At 42.8% G+C, this 15271-nt stretch overlaps 1 protein-coding gene across 4 annotated transcripts in view; it reads right to left on the bottom strand.

The window, feature by feature from the left end:
* Nucleotides 1-15271, bottom strand: part of LOC109405805 (A disintegrin and metalloproteinase with thrombospondin motifs like) — a 527110-nt gene that overhangs the window by 355597 nt on the left and 156242 nt on the right. For all 4 annotated transcript variants that reach the window (XM_062861143.1, XM_062861142.1, XM_062861144.1 and 1 more), the window contains one exon: nucleotides 6548-7198. In XM_062861143.1, coding sequence (XP_062717127.1) covers nucleotides 6548-7198 — 651 coding nt within the window. The remainder of the gene's footprint in view (nucleotides 1-6547; nucleotides 7199-15271) is intronic.

Below are 15271 nucleotides of genomic sequence, written 5' to 3' on the forward strand. Positions count from 1 at the left end.
ATAAGAAAAGGGTTGTCCCTACGTTACATGAATTAATACAAATAAATAAATAAAAAATAAATAACCCTCGAGCAGTCGCATCTTTGACTACCTGCAGCAGCGTTGGGCAATTTTAACTCGATGTTCGCAACATCGATGTTTTTGTTTCGAAAATTTGATTTTTTGAATCGATGTTGAAGCCCCACAAAATCGACCGAAACGATTTTTTACATTCGATTATTCTTTCGATTCAAAAATATAAAATTTTCATTTTTCTTCATAATGCATTGACTCAACGTTATATCAATTTTCGACACAAAGTCGTAAAATCATTGGTGTAGCTAGGATTTTTTCTGGAAGGGGGACAGAAGGGGAGCTGATTTGAGATGACTTTCATGCGGCATGGGCGTGGATATGCAAATGGCATTGCAGTTTTAAGGAATCAAAATGACTGTTTTAGATTTATTTCTAGTTTCGTAAACTATATGAGTATGATCAATTCCATATAGTTTACGAAACGATTTTGCAAGTGCTGTTTTCGAGGTTTCCTTCAGGAATTTCTCCAGAGTTCCTTTCAGGTATTCCTGCAGATGTTCCTTCAGAGATATCTTCAAGGATTTCTAGATATATTTCTTCCAGAATTTCGCAGGAGATTGCTCCAATAATTCCATTTGGAATTAATCGAAGTATTTCTGCAGGAATGTCTTTCAGATATTTTTTCAGAAAATTTCACTAGAGGTTATTCAAAAATTAATCCAGGAATATTTAAAAAAAATCCATTGAGAGTCCATCCAAGTATTCCTTCAATAATTCGTCCAGAAATTACTGCAGACACGGATTTCTTCATTTTTTTCCAGGGATTCCTACATAAATTCTTCCAGGAATTCGCTAAGAAAGCTCTCGTGAGATTCCCTGCCTAAGGGATTCATCATGGGGTTTCCTGCCGGGATTCATCATGGGGTTTCCACACAAATTACCCCTAGGTTCCTCCAGGGATTCACCCGGGAATTCCTTCTGTGATTCTTTCGGGAACAACTTCCAGGATTATTTTGAAAATGCCACCGAGAACTCTCTTTGGGATTCCTTTCTGTTTAGAGATTCCCTTAGAAATTCCTCTTGGGATTGCTTTCAAGCTTCCTCCTGTGGAATATTCAGTAACTCCTCCAGGGGTTCTTTCAGTGATTGCTCCAAAAGTTCTACTGTGTACTCTTTTTAGGGTTTTAGGGTTCCTTCAGGATTTCCTCTGGAATTTCAGTGATTTCTTCAGTACTTCCTCCTGGGATTTCTTCAGAAACTCCTCCTCGAATCCCCTAACAAATTGATCCCTAGATTTCATCAGGAATTCTTCCTGGGATTCCTCCAAGAATTCCTCAAGCGATTCCTGCAAGATTCCTCTGGAGATTCCTCTCTGAATTTTTCCAGAGATTCTTACGGGTGTTCCTCTTGAGATACCTTAAGGAATTCCTCTAGAGATTCCTCCAGGAATTCCTCCTGAAAGTACTCCATTAGTTCTTCAAGGAAATTCTCCAGGATTTTTTCCAGGGACTTCTCTAAGGATTTCTCCAGGATGTATGCAGGGATTCCCCTCTAGAGATATCTTAAGAAATTTCTTTAGAGATTCGTCCAAGAATTCCTACAGGCAAGTCTCCAGAAATTTCTTGGGATTGCTAAATACCTTGGAATTGCTCTAAGCCTCCTTTAGGAACGCCTCCACGATGCCTCCATAATTTCTCCAAAAAATCCTCGAGGAATTCCTTTAGAAATTTCTTCAGGAATTCCTCCCGGAGGTTATCCACGAATTATTCCAAGAGTTTCTCCGGCAATTCCTGCATAAATTCTTTCTAAGATTTTTCTAGGAATTCCTTCAAGGATTTGTTCAGGAATCCTCCTGGAAATTCTCCAGGAATTTCGGAAATTCCTACAGTAATTCCTCCAGGTAATTCTCCATGAATTCCTTCAGAAATTCTTTCTGGAATTCATTCCAGGGTTTCATGCAGGCATTCCTCTGGGAACTCCTCTAGGAATTTCTTCAGAAATTTCTCCAGCAATTCCTCTTAGGTTTTTTCCAGAGATTCCTCCAGAAATTTCTCCGACGAACCCTCCAGAATTTCCTCTAGGAATTTCTACAGAAATTTATTCAGGGATTCTTCCCAGAATTCCTCTAAAGTTGATTTCAAGAAATCAGGGATTTCTTCAAGAATACCTCAAGGAGTTTCTCCAGGAGCTCCACCTGGGAAGCTGCCAGGAATTTGTCCAGAAAATCCTCCAGGCAATCCTCCTGAGGTTCCTCCAGAAATTGCTTCAGGGATTCCTCCAGCGATTTTTTCAAAAAGTCCTCCAGACAGGCCCGGATTTAGGGGGGGGGGCAAAGGGGGCAAGTGCCCCGGGCCCCCCAATGAGGGGCCCCCCGAAAATCTTGAAGTACTATATATTTGTTTTCAACGAAACCACACGAAGCGCACTATAATAGACGTTTATATTTTATACATGTCCTGTAGTAGTTATAATTGGGTTCTTAAAGGAAACCCAGATTATTGGTTGACAATTATCTAAATTTTCACTTGAGAATAAATCGAAAACAAAAATTTATGATTCATGGTGTAGTATTAGACAACTACACATTTTTGAGTGCAATAACTTGAAATTACTACACAGAAGCGTCTCTATAGAGTACGAGAAAGATAAAGTTAAAATAATGATTGGTGGGGTCTCTGAGGAAGGTCTCAAATGAGACTGAAACGTCGGACAAGATTAAATAGCAGCATTTGTATTTTGTAGAGACTGAAAAATTCATTTGACATTACATTTCATCACAGTCGGAACCAAAAACCTCCACTAATTTTATAATGACTATACAAACGTTTGTCGATTATACGATTATATTTTGAAACTACTGTTCAACACCCATCTGCATCAGTTAGCTGAGGACAGAGATGCTATTATGGGCAACAGAATATAATGATTCCTGGTGATATTTGGAATTTTGGGGAAATTTGAAAACTATATCCAAAAACATCTCGGAACATTTCATTTTACGTAACTTTATGTTGGGTTTTACAGAAGTTTTTGGTATTTAAAGCTACAGTTGCCTCTAAGAAACCTATCTGTATTCAATCTGAATCATGGAATAATCGTACAATTTTGCAAATCCTAATAAAACTATTTACGTATTTAGGTTTTCAACTTAACGCTAAGTTCGAAAACTTGCATAAATTTGGATAAAAGTTTTTCCAAACAATATGACATTTACGTTGCAAATCTGAAGGTTTTTTTTTATTTTAAATCAAAACATAAAAAACGATAATTTTTTCATCTATTTAAGGATAAACGTCTTGAAATCCCGCTTCAACAGTGCATCAGAACTTCAGACGCACAAGTCTCAAGAAGCAAGCTTCAAACAACAGTGCATTTTATTATTCTATACTTGCTGACTTGTAATAAGCTTAATATAAAAAGATCAGGTGCGATAGTTTTGTTAACGAAGAGATTTGTGACCTCGAAATCGAGAGTAGATGCCAAAGGCGGCCATTGTGGGGGCCATTTTGGGATTCTAACAAGTCTGTCCTTAAATAATTTGTCGAAATTTTGAAGGATTGCAGTATTGGGAAAGCTTTTTTTTTTAAAAAAGACTTCAGAATGATTTCATATTTGGCCTGAATATTTTCAACATCAATAATACAAAAAATATAATTGAAAACAAATAAAAATTTGGTTATTTTAATGAACAAAACATTTGTGTAATTGAAAAAATACGGATAAAACACAGGATTTAAAAAAAATTTAAATATATTTCTCCAAAAAGTTGTTTTTGGGGGCCCACTTTATAGGGTTTGCCCCGGGCCTCCCGAAGTCTAAATCCGGCACTGCCTCCAGGAGTTCTTCCAAAATTTTCTCCAGAAATTTCTCTAAGGACTCCTCCAAAAATTCCTCAAGATGTTTCTTCTCCAAGGATTCCTCTAGGAGTTCATTCAGGGATTCCTTCAAGATTTTTTTATGTCTTTATTTATAAGATTTTTAGCCCGAGGCTGGCTCATCTCAGTCCTTCAAGATGTGAAGAATGAATGAAGTGAAAATTCACGAATAAATATTAAAAAAAAAAACAGATTTCTTCAAGATCTCTTCCAGAATATGCTCCAGGCATTCATCCAAGAATTTCTCCAGGGAGTCATCCAGGAAATTTTGCTGGAATTCCTCCAGAGATTCCTTCAGAGTTTCCTTCGGGTTTTCCTGCAGGGATTTTCCAAGGATCCATCCAGGAATTCCTCCAGAGACGGTTCGATGTGCAATTATTGATATTAAATTTATTTAGACAATTAAAACATCCCATTAAATTGTACTCCATGGTGCAAATTTTTTATCGATTTGCAGCATTTAATAATATCAAATAGATTTGAAAACATCGAATCAAAGCATTTGATCAAATCGGTGAATTGATTCTGCTGGTCCGATTCGAATCGATTCACAAAAATCGAAGTCTCAGCCAAAATTGCCCAATGCTACTGCAGCGACGCTCCGCTCACGCTGTGTACCACATGCAAGCATTTTTCATGGTGCGTGTACTCAGTACACGACGCGACCGCTCCCGGGTTAAGGAAGCGTTCAATGTTTGGGTTTCAGACTTCCAGTACACATCTTCAAATTTCTCTTAGAAAATGAAATTTAAGGAAATTCAAACTGTAATCACCTTGCAAGTAGTGTATTAAAAACTTAAAACATAGTTCGAAAGTTGACAAGTATAATTCCCAAACCCAAAAAATAAAAACAGCATGAACATCATCCAAACTATCTGTTGGCTGCGTCTCCCAAACAAACTTGGTGGATTGAATCAAAAATGGAACCATGCGTTGTTTGTCAAATGATTGTTGGTCGGTCATTTTGCAAAGGAAACCTGTTATAGTAGCAGAGAAAAAGGTGAAACGAAACGAATGCGAAATTGACTAGATTTAAAAGTTTTTGCGATTAAGTTTCTGCTGATTATAGTTTTTTTTAGCTTCGAGTGGTACAAAATTCCAAGCGAATGACGTAAAAAGTATTTTGCACGTATGTTGGATCTTATCACAAAAATTCACATGGTGGATTCATCTTGGGTGGTAAAATAGAGCTAGGCAGGTGCTTACAGTATAGCTGTATCTAGTTGACAATGTTACTTGTAAATGTATATGTTGTCATAAAGTTCCATAATAGATCTGGTGATTTGATTTTCACCGTTTCTTTACTGCATATACAAAACGTGAGAAAAAAAAAACAAACACAAAACATAGACATGTAATTGAAGTCAATAATCTGTCGATTATGTCCGTAATTTATATATCAGTCAACATTCATACAGATTATTGAAATGTGGAATATGTACCTGTCAAGTGAAAGTTTTCCATTACATTCTGAACAAACCTAGAATTTCCGAAAGGTCATTTTCACTAGCCTTTGACCAATCCCACGGAGTTCATGAAAAATGCATGCCACTTCAAATTTCAATACGCAGCCAAATTGCCCTAGATGCATTGAATTAGCAAGACGCGACACAGCGCAAAAAGCACCTGCGCATTGTCCAAGCGCAATCAATTGACGCTCGGGCAGAGTATCGCATGTCAACTCATTAGAGCCGTTGCTCTCCTGCTCACATATATGTTGCGAATTGGTGCAGACAAAAAAACGTCCGACACGACACCGAATTACCATTTAGTTTCACTTGTCACTCCCGCGCGACCCCGCACACTTGTACCCACTGCGTTGGACTAGACCAGACCTCTCAGGGGGCTGAGCTGTCCGTTTGAGGTTTTTGTTTTTACACCGACGGACGACATGCCATCGAACGAGTGTGTTATTATTTAGATGCACACGGTTGATCCGTAAGGTCTAAATATTTATTCAAATGAGGTAAACGCGAGCGGCGGCACCGTTTAGCACAATCGTTGTAAATCTTGGTCACTCCAGAATGGTTTGCTGCTCGGGCACCTGTTCAAGAGTGGTTCCTCAGAATCGCCTCCGTCATCGCTTTATTATGGTGCGGAATTGAAACATTAATCCACCTCCAGGAGCAACCATACTAAGTGAGTTAGTGAGTGAGTGACTGACCTTCAGTGTCAATGAGCAAGCAAATCAAGAACCTTCAAGACATCCAAGAATCAGGTCTTCAACCATAACTAGCGTCGGATGATGGCGACGGTGCAGTAGCTGCACCAGTCCATATATCTTAATGTCCAACTAAACATGGGTAACGACCATGGACAGGAGAGAAGGGTGCCCCGGACCGAGAATCCGTAGAGAGCAGTCATGAACGCGGACCCTTGCTACCGCGAGCACTTTCTGACACCGACATGACTGTGCTACAATTTATGTCGAGCGTCGTCATAGTCGTTGATTGGAACTGGGATTTGAATAATTTGAATAAAATTCAAATCGAGTTTTGTGCTGGTCGATGTAAATTGCCGTAGCTGTGCTTTAATTGCAAATAGACACAAATGTTTCGCATCGTCACCCCACGTCCAAATATTGATGAATGATGAGGACTATAAGTTTTCTAGTAACTGCTAAGGACCAGAATATTCCCATAGACCGGGGTACTCACCTCTTCATGTATCTCCTCGTACACGAGACCCTGGGTGGCGTTCGGGTCCACCCGCACGTTCCACATGCGCAACGAGTGCGGCCCACCGCGGAACAGCCCCTCGGTCTTCTCCAACGTTAGGTTCAAATTCTCACCGAACGCGCTAAAAGACACCCGGTGCTGGGCGATGTCCCGTATGCTGGCACCACTAATCTTACTATAGCTATCACTATCACTTTCATTCACATCGCCACTGTTTGGCTGTCGCTGTTGTTGTTGTTGAGGTTGCATTTCTGGCAGGATCGGTTCCTGCTCGGCTTCGGCGACGACCCTCGGAGTCGTCGTTGTGGTCGTCGACGAAATGAAAACCTCTTTCGCGGCGGTGCTCTTCTTGGCCGGAACTTGGCTCTCACTTGCTTTCTCACTGAACTTCACTTTGCTCAAATCTTTCTTCACATGGTGGTTACCGCCACCGGGGAGTAGACTGTTGCTGCTGCTACCACTTCCGCCCTTGGGGCTGGGTGCTGTCTCTATGCTTCTTTTGCGCCGATAGTGAAACGAAGGTTGGTTCGTGTGGTGCGTCAGCTGGATCAGCTCGTAGTGCGGGACGGAGTCCGGGTGGTCCACGTGGAACACCTCCTGCAGCTGGGCCGAGCTCATCTGCCGGTGGATCTGCGAACGGAATGAAGTGAAGAGTTTGATTAATTACATTTGTGAGGGTTTAATTGGTCATGGTGTTCAGAAGTGATCGACGCGGTGGTGTCTTTCAATAATCGAAGTGGCTTAATTGATCTTTCATCTTGTCGGTGTCACCGCGGGAGGCACTAATTGCAACATGCGGTGACATGGGAATTTTGATTGCTGGCAAGATGCAGTTTTTGTGATTTTCAACGCGAGAGTGCTGGCTGTTGCGTAAGCCCATCAAGAAGTAAAGGGCCGACGGAGATGGACAAGTGTCATGCTGTCATGAAGGTGACTCTGGTTGACGAGTGACACAGGTTGGTGAGACGCGGTCTGTTTGAGCGATTCAAAGAGATGATCGTTAAGAGATGGCAATCCTTAGGGAATTTTTAAGCTATGGATATTTTTCTATAATTTGTTTTGCTTAGAATATAATTGCAAATTATTCTTGTTTGTTATCATACAGTGAAGTATATATGTAATAGTTAAATAACATATCAACTGAATGCAGAGGATTCAGAGGGCACTCCTCTCAGGATTTTGTTGATAATCTTCTTAAGACTGGCAAGATTTCTCTAAGGATTCTAACGAGAATCTTCTCAGGATTGTGGAGAGATTGTTCTCAAGATTATTTGGAGAATCTGTTAGGATTCTGAGAAGAATCTTCTCATAATTCTGAGATAAATCATCTCAGGATTCTGAAAAGAATCCTCTCAGGAATCAGATGAGAATCCTCTCAGGATCCAGGCACGCATTCTCTCAGGATTCAGATGAAAAGCCACTCATGATTCTGAGAAAAATCCTCTCAGGATTCTGAGAAAAATCCTCTCTGGATTCAGACGAGAATTCTCACAGGATTCAGACGAAAATCCATTCAGGATTCTGATGAGAATCTTCTCAGAGTTCTGACAAGAATCCACTCAGGATTCTAAGGAGAATCCTCTCAGAATTCTGAGGAGAATCCTCTCAGGATTCTGAAGAGCATCCTCTCAGGATTCAAAGGAGAATTCTCTCGGAATTGTATTAGAATCCACTCAGGATGCTGAGCGTTCTGAGAAGAAACTTATCAAGATTTTGAAAAGAATCCTCCCATGATTTTGAAACGAATCCTCTCAAGATTCTAATGAGAAACCTCTCAGGTTTCTGAAAAGAATCTTCTCAGGATCCTGAGAAGAATCCTCTCAGAGTTCTGAGAAGAATTCTCTCAGCATTCTGAGAAGAATCCTTACAAGGTTCTGAGAAGAATCCTTATAAGATTCTGAGAAGAATTTCCTCAGGCTTCTGAGAAGAGTCCTCTCAGGATTCAGAAAAGGATCCTCTCAGGATTCGGTGGAGAATCCTCTCAGGATGCTGAATAGAACCCTCTCAGGATTCTGAGAAGAATCTTCTCAGGATTCTGAGAGGAATCCTCTCAGGATTCTGAGAAAAATCCTCTCAGGATTCTGAGAAGAATCCTATCAGGATTCTGAGAAGAATCGTCTCAGGATTCTGAGAAGAATCCTCTCAGGATTCTGAGAAGAATCCTCTCAGGATTCTGAAAAGAATCCTCTCAGGATTCTGAGAAGAATCCTCTCAGGATTCTGAGAAGAATCCTCTCAGGATTCTGAGAAGAATCCTCTCAGGATTCTGAGAAGAATCCTCTCAGGATTCTGAGAAGAATCCTCTCAGGATTCTGAGAAGAATCCTCTCAGGATTCTGAGAAGAATCCTCTCAGGATTCTGAGAAGAATCCTATCTGGATTCTGAGAAGAATCCTATCAGGATTCTGAAAAGAATCCTATTAGGATTCTGAGAAGAATCGTATCAGGATTCTGAGAAGAATCGTATCAGGATTCTAAGAAGAATCCTATCAGGATTCTGAGGAGAAACCTTTCAGGATTCTGAGGAGAAACCTTTCAGGGTTCTGAGGAGAATCCTTTCAGGATTCTGAGGAGAATCCTTTCAGGATTCTGAGGAGAATCCTTTCAGGATTCTGAGGAGAATCCTTTCAGGATTCTGAGGAGAATCCTTTCAGGATTCTGAGGAGAATCCTTTCAGGATTCTGAGGAGAATCCTTTCAGGATTCTGAGGAGAATCCTTTCAGGATTCTGAGGAGAATCCTTTCAGGATTCTGAGGAGAATCCTCTCAGGATTCTGAAGAGAATCCTTTCAGGATTCTGAGGAGAATCCTTTCAGGATTCTGAGGAGAATCCTTTCAGGATTCTGAGGAGAATCCTTTCAGGATTCTGAGGAGAATCCTTTCAGGATTCTGAGGAGAATCCTTTCAGGATTCTGAGGAGAATCTTTTCAGGATTCTGAGGAGAATCCTTTCAGGATTCTGAGGAGAATCCTTTCAGGATTCTGAGAAGAATCCTTTCAGGATTCTGAGGAGAATCCTTTCAGGATTCTGAGGAGAATCCTTTCAGGATTCTGAGGAGAATCCTTTCAGGATTCTGAGGAGAATCCTTTCAGGATTCTGAGGAGAATCCTTTCAGGATTCTGAGGAGAATCCTTTCAGGATTCTGAGGAGAATCCTTTCAGGATTCTGAGGAGAATCCTTTCAGGATTCTGAGGAGAATCCTTTCAGGATTCTGAGGAGAATCCTTCCAGGATTCTGAGGAGAATCCTTTCAGGATTCTGAGGAGAATCCTTTCAGGATTCTGAGGAGAATCCTTTCAGGATTCTGAGGAGAATCCTTTCAGGATTCTGAGGAGAATCCTTTCAGGATTCTGAGGAGAATCCTTTCAGGATTCTGAGGAGAATCCTTTCAGGATTCTGAGGAGAATCCTTTCAGGATTCTGAGGAGAATCCTTTCCGGATTCTGTAGAGAATCCTCTCAGGATTCTGTGGAGAATCTTCTCAGCATTCAGAGGAAAATCCTCTCAGGATTCTGTGGAGAATCCTCTCAGGATTCTGAGGAGAATCCGCTTAGGATTCTGTGGAGAATCCTCTCAGGATTCTGTTGAGAATCCTCTCAGGATTCTGTGGAGAATCCTCTCAATATTCTGTGGAGAATCCTCTCAGGATTCTGTGGAGAATCCTCTCAGGATTCTGTGGAGAATCCTCTCAGGATTCTGTGGAGAATCCTCTCAGGATTCTGTGGAGAATCCTCTCAGGATTCTGTGGAGAATCCTCTCAGGATTCTGTGGAGAATCCTCTCAGGATTCTGTGGAGAATCCTCTCAGGATTCTGTGGAGAATCCTCTCAGGATTCTGTGGAGAATCCTCTCAGGATTCTGTGGAGAATCCTCTCAGGATTCTGTGGAGAATCCTCTCAGGATTCTGTGGAGAATCCTCTCAGGATTCTGTGGAGAATCCTCTCAGGATTCTGTGGAGAATCCTCTCAGGATTCTGTGGAGAATCCTCTCAGGATTCTGTGGAGAATCCTCTCAGGATTCTGTGGAGAATCCTCTCTGGATTCTGTGGAGAATCCTCTCAGGATTCTGTGGAGAATCCTCTCAGGATTCTGTGGAGAATCCTCTCAGGATTCTGTGGAGAATCCTCTCAGGATTCTGTGGAGAATCCTCTCAGGATTCTGAGGAGAATCCTCTCAGGATTCTGAGGAGAATCCTCTCAGGATTCTGAGGAGAATCCTCTCAGGATTCTGAGGAGAATCTTCTCAGGATTCTGAGGAGAATCCTCTCAGGATTCTGAGGAGAATCCTCTCAGGATTCTGAGGAGAATCCTCTCAGGATTCTGAGGAGAATCCTCTCAGGATTCTGAGGAGAATCCTCTCAGGATTCTGAGGAGAATCCTCTCAGGATTCTGAGGAGAATCCTCTCAGGATTCTGAGGAGAATCCTCTCAGGATTCTGAGGAGAATCCTCTCAGGATTCTGAGGAGAATCCTCTCAGGATTCTGAGGAGAATCCTCTCAGGATTCTGAGGAGAATCCTCTCAGGATTCTGAGGAGAATCTTCTCAGGATTCTGAGGAGAATCCTCTCAGGATTCTGAGGAGAATCCTCTCAGGATTCTGAGGAGAATCCTCTCAGGATTCTGAGGAGAATCCTCTCAGGATTCTGAGGAGAATCCTCTCAGGATTCTGAGGAGAATCCTCTCAGGATTCTGAGGAGAATCCTCTCAGGATTCTGAGGAGAATCCTCTCAGGATTCTGAGGAGAATCCTCTCAGGATTCTGAGGAGAATCCTCTCAGGATTCTGTGGAGAATCCTCTCAGGATTCTGTGGAGAATCCTCTCAGGATTCTGTGGAGAATCCTCTCAGGATTCTGTGGAGAATCCTCTCAGGATTCTGAGGAGAATCCGCTTAGGATTCTGTGGAGAATCCTCTCAGGATTCTGTTGAGAATCCTCTCAGGATTCTGTTGAGAATCCTCTCAGGATTCTGTGGAGAATCCTCTCAATATTCTGTGGAGAATCCTCTCAGGATTCTGTGGAGAATCCTCTCAGGATTCTGTGGAGAATCCTCTCAGGATTCTGTGGAGAATCCTCTCAGGATTCTGTGGAGAATCCTCTCAGGATTCTGTGGAGAATCCTCTCAGGATTCTGTGGAGAATCCTCTCAGGATTCTGAGGAGAATCCTCTCAGGATTCTGAGGAGAATCCTCTCAGGATTCTGAGGAGAATCCTCTCAGGATTCTGAGGAGAATCCTCTCAGGATTCTGAGTAAAATCCTTTCAGGATTCTGAGGAGAATCCTCTCAGGATTCTGAGGAGAATCCACTCAGGATTCGGACGGGAATCCTCTCAGGATTCGGACGGGAATCCTCTCAGGATTCTGACGGGAATCCTCTCAGGATTCTGACGGGAATCCTCTCAGGATTCTGACGGGAATCCTCTCAGGATTCTGACGGGAATCCTCTCAGGATTCTGACGGGAATCCTCTCAGGATTCTGACGGGAATCCTCTCAGGATTCTGACGGGAATCCTCTCAGGATTCTGACGGGAATCCTCTCAGGATTCTGACGGGAATCCTCTCAGGATTCTGACGGGAATCCTCTCAGGATTCTGACGGGAATCCTCTCAGGATTCTGACGGGAATCCTCTCAGGATTCTGACGGGAATCCTCTCAGGATTCTGACGGGAATCCTCTCAGGGTTCTGACGGGAATCCTCTCAGTATTCTGACGGGAATCCTCTCAGGATTCTGACGGGAATCCTCTCAGGATTCTGACGGGAATCCTCTCAGGATTCTGATGGGAATCCTCTCAGGATTCTGACGGGAATCCTTTCAGGATTCTGACGGGAATCCTCTCAGGATTCTGACGAGAATCCTCTCAGGATTCTGACGAGAATCCTCTCAGGATTCTGACGAGAATCCCCTCAGGATTCTGACGAGAATCCTCTCAGGATACTGACGAGAATCCTCTCAGGATACTGACGAGAATCCTCTCAAGATTCTGATGGGAATCCTCTCAGGATTCTCCGGATTCTGTGGAGAATCCTCTCCGGATTCCGTGGAGAATCCTCTCCGGATTCTGTGGAGAATCCTCTCCGGATTCTGTGGAGAATCCTCTCCGGATTCTGTGGAGAATCCTCTCCGGATTCTGTGGAGAATCCTCTCCTCAGGATTCTGTGGAGAATCCTCTCCTCAGGATTCTGTGGAGAATCCTCTCCTCAGGATTCTGTGGAGAATCCTCTCTGGATTCTGTGGAGAAGTCTCTCTGGATTCTGAGGAGAATCCTCTCAGGATTCTGTGGAGAATCCTTTCAGGATTCTGTGGAGAATCTTCTCAGGATTCTGAGGAGAATCCTCTCAGGATTCTGAGGAGAATCCTCTCAGGATTCTGAGGAGAATCCTCTCAGGATTCTGAGAAGAATCCTCTCAGGATTCTGAGGAGAATCCTCTCAGGATTCTGAGGAGAATCCTCTCAGGATTCTGAGGAGAATCCTCTCAGGATTCTGAGGAGAATCCTCTCAGGATTCTGAGGAGAATCCTCTCAGGATTCTGAGGAGAATCCTCTGAGGATTCTGAGGAGAATCCTCTCAGGATTCTGAGGAGAATCCTCTCAGGATTCTGAGGAGAATCGTCTCAGGATTCTGAGGAGAATCGTCTCAGGATTCTGACGAGAATCCTCTCAAGATTCTGAGAAGAGTCCTCTCACGATTCTGAGGAGAATTCTCTCACGATTCTGAGGAGAATCCTCTCAGGATTCTGAGGAGAATCCTCTCAGGATTCTGAGGAGAATCCTCTCAGAATTCTGTGGAGAATATTCTCAGGATTCTGAGGAGAATCCTCTCAGGATTCTGAGGAGAATCCTCTCAGGATTCTGAGGAGAATCCTCTCAGGATTCTGTGGAGAATCTTCTCAGGATTCTGTGGAGAATCCTCTCAGGATTCTGAGGAGAATCCTCTCAGGATTCTGAGGAGAATCCTCTTAGGATTCTGAGGAGAATCCTCTCAGGATTCTGAGGAGAATTCTCTCAGGATTCTGAGGAGAATCCTCTCAGGATTCTGAGTAAAATCCTTTCAGGATTCTGAGGAGAATCCTCTCAGGATTCTGAGGAGAATCCACTCAGGATTCTGACGGGAATCCTCTCAGGATTCGGCCGGGAATCCTTTCAGGATTCTGACGGGAATCCTCTCAGGATTCTGACGGGAATCCTCTCAGGATTCTGACGAGAATCCTCTCAGGATTCTGACGGGAATCCTCTCAGGATTCTGACGGGAATCCTCTCAGGATTCTGACGGGAATCCTCTCAGGATTCTGACGGGAATCCTCTCAGGATTCTGACGGGAATCCTCTCAGGATTCTGACGGGAATCCTCTCAGGATTCTGACGGGAATCCTCTCAGGATTCTGACGGGAATCCTCTCAGGATTCTGACGGGAATCCTCTCAGGATTCTGACGGGAATCCTCTCAGGATTCTGACGGGAATCCTCTCAGGATTCTGACGGGAATCCTCTCAGGATTCTGACGGGAATCCTCTCAGGATTCTGATGGGAATCCTCTCAGGATTCTGACGGGAATCCTCTCAGGATTCTGACGGGAATCCTCTCAGGATTCTGACGGGAATCCTCTCAGGATTCTGACGAGAATCCTCTCAGGATTCTGACGAGCATCCTCTCAGGATTCTGACGAGAATCCTCTCAGGATACTGACGAGAATCCTCTCAGGATTCTGACGAGAATCCTCTCAAGATTCTGTGGAGAATCCTCTCAGGATTCTCCGGATTCTGTGGAGAATCCTCTCCAGATTCTGTGGAGAATCCTCTCCGGATTCTGTGGAGAATCCTCTCCGGATTCTGTGGAGAATCCTCTCCGGATTCTGTGGAGAATCCTCTCCGGATTCTGTGGAGAATCCTCTCCGGATTCTGTGGAGAATCCTCTCTGGATTCTGTGGAGAATCCTCTCAGGATTCTGTGGAGAATCCTCTCCGGATTTTGTGGAGAATCCCCTCAGGATTCTGTGGAGAATCCTCTTAGGATTTTGTGTGTCTTAGTAGGAACGTTACGCCAAGAAGAAAAAAAAACTGATATTCTGATATTTCAAAAAATGAAAAAGTTAAAAAAAACAATGCAATGTGTTCAGGTTAGTTGATTGTTGATGCACATTTCAGATTATGCACGGAATGCATAATAGATGGCAGTTATATCTGGTTTTCTATAATTTTAAGCATTTGAATCTTCGATCACGTAGCATATATTAGATTGCTATGCGATACAGAACGTCCACCGATTTCACATATCGCCACCTCTGACATAAAAAATGTTTCTTATTGACTCTCAACTATGTATTTCTGTCACGTTTTTGTCTAGACTCCGCACAGCCAATCTGAAAGTTCATTAGAACGATTATCTTTGTAGCAAGGAACGTATTAAAAAGGGGAACTTTGTGGAGAAGAAGCTCCCCCAGACTACAAACAAACACCATCGTTTGCAGATAAATCACAACCATTAATTATCTTGTCACCTCCACTAAGCATTGCCGCTTCGTTGGCGTAATTAAGTCCTCTGACTCCGGATCGAATCCATGGGAACTGCACTTTCGTGATGAATATTTACTGCACACATTATGGAAGCATTTATCATGTTGTGATAGATGCTTGTCGCTTGTCGAGATTATTGAAATTAGCTAATAACGGCCCGTATGGTTTTATGTGGTGTCAACAACGTTGGAGATCCTACTTAGGAACG

The sequence above is a fragment of the Aedes albopictus genome, chromosome 3 (assembly GCF_035046485.1).
Source record: "Aedes albopictus strain Foshan chromosome 3, AalbF5, whole genome shotgun sequence".
NCBI lineage: Eukaryota > Metazoa > Arthropoda > Insecta > Diptera > Culicidae > Aedes > Aedes albopictus.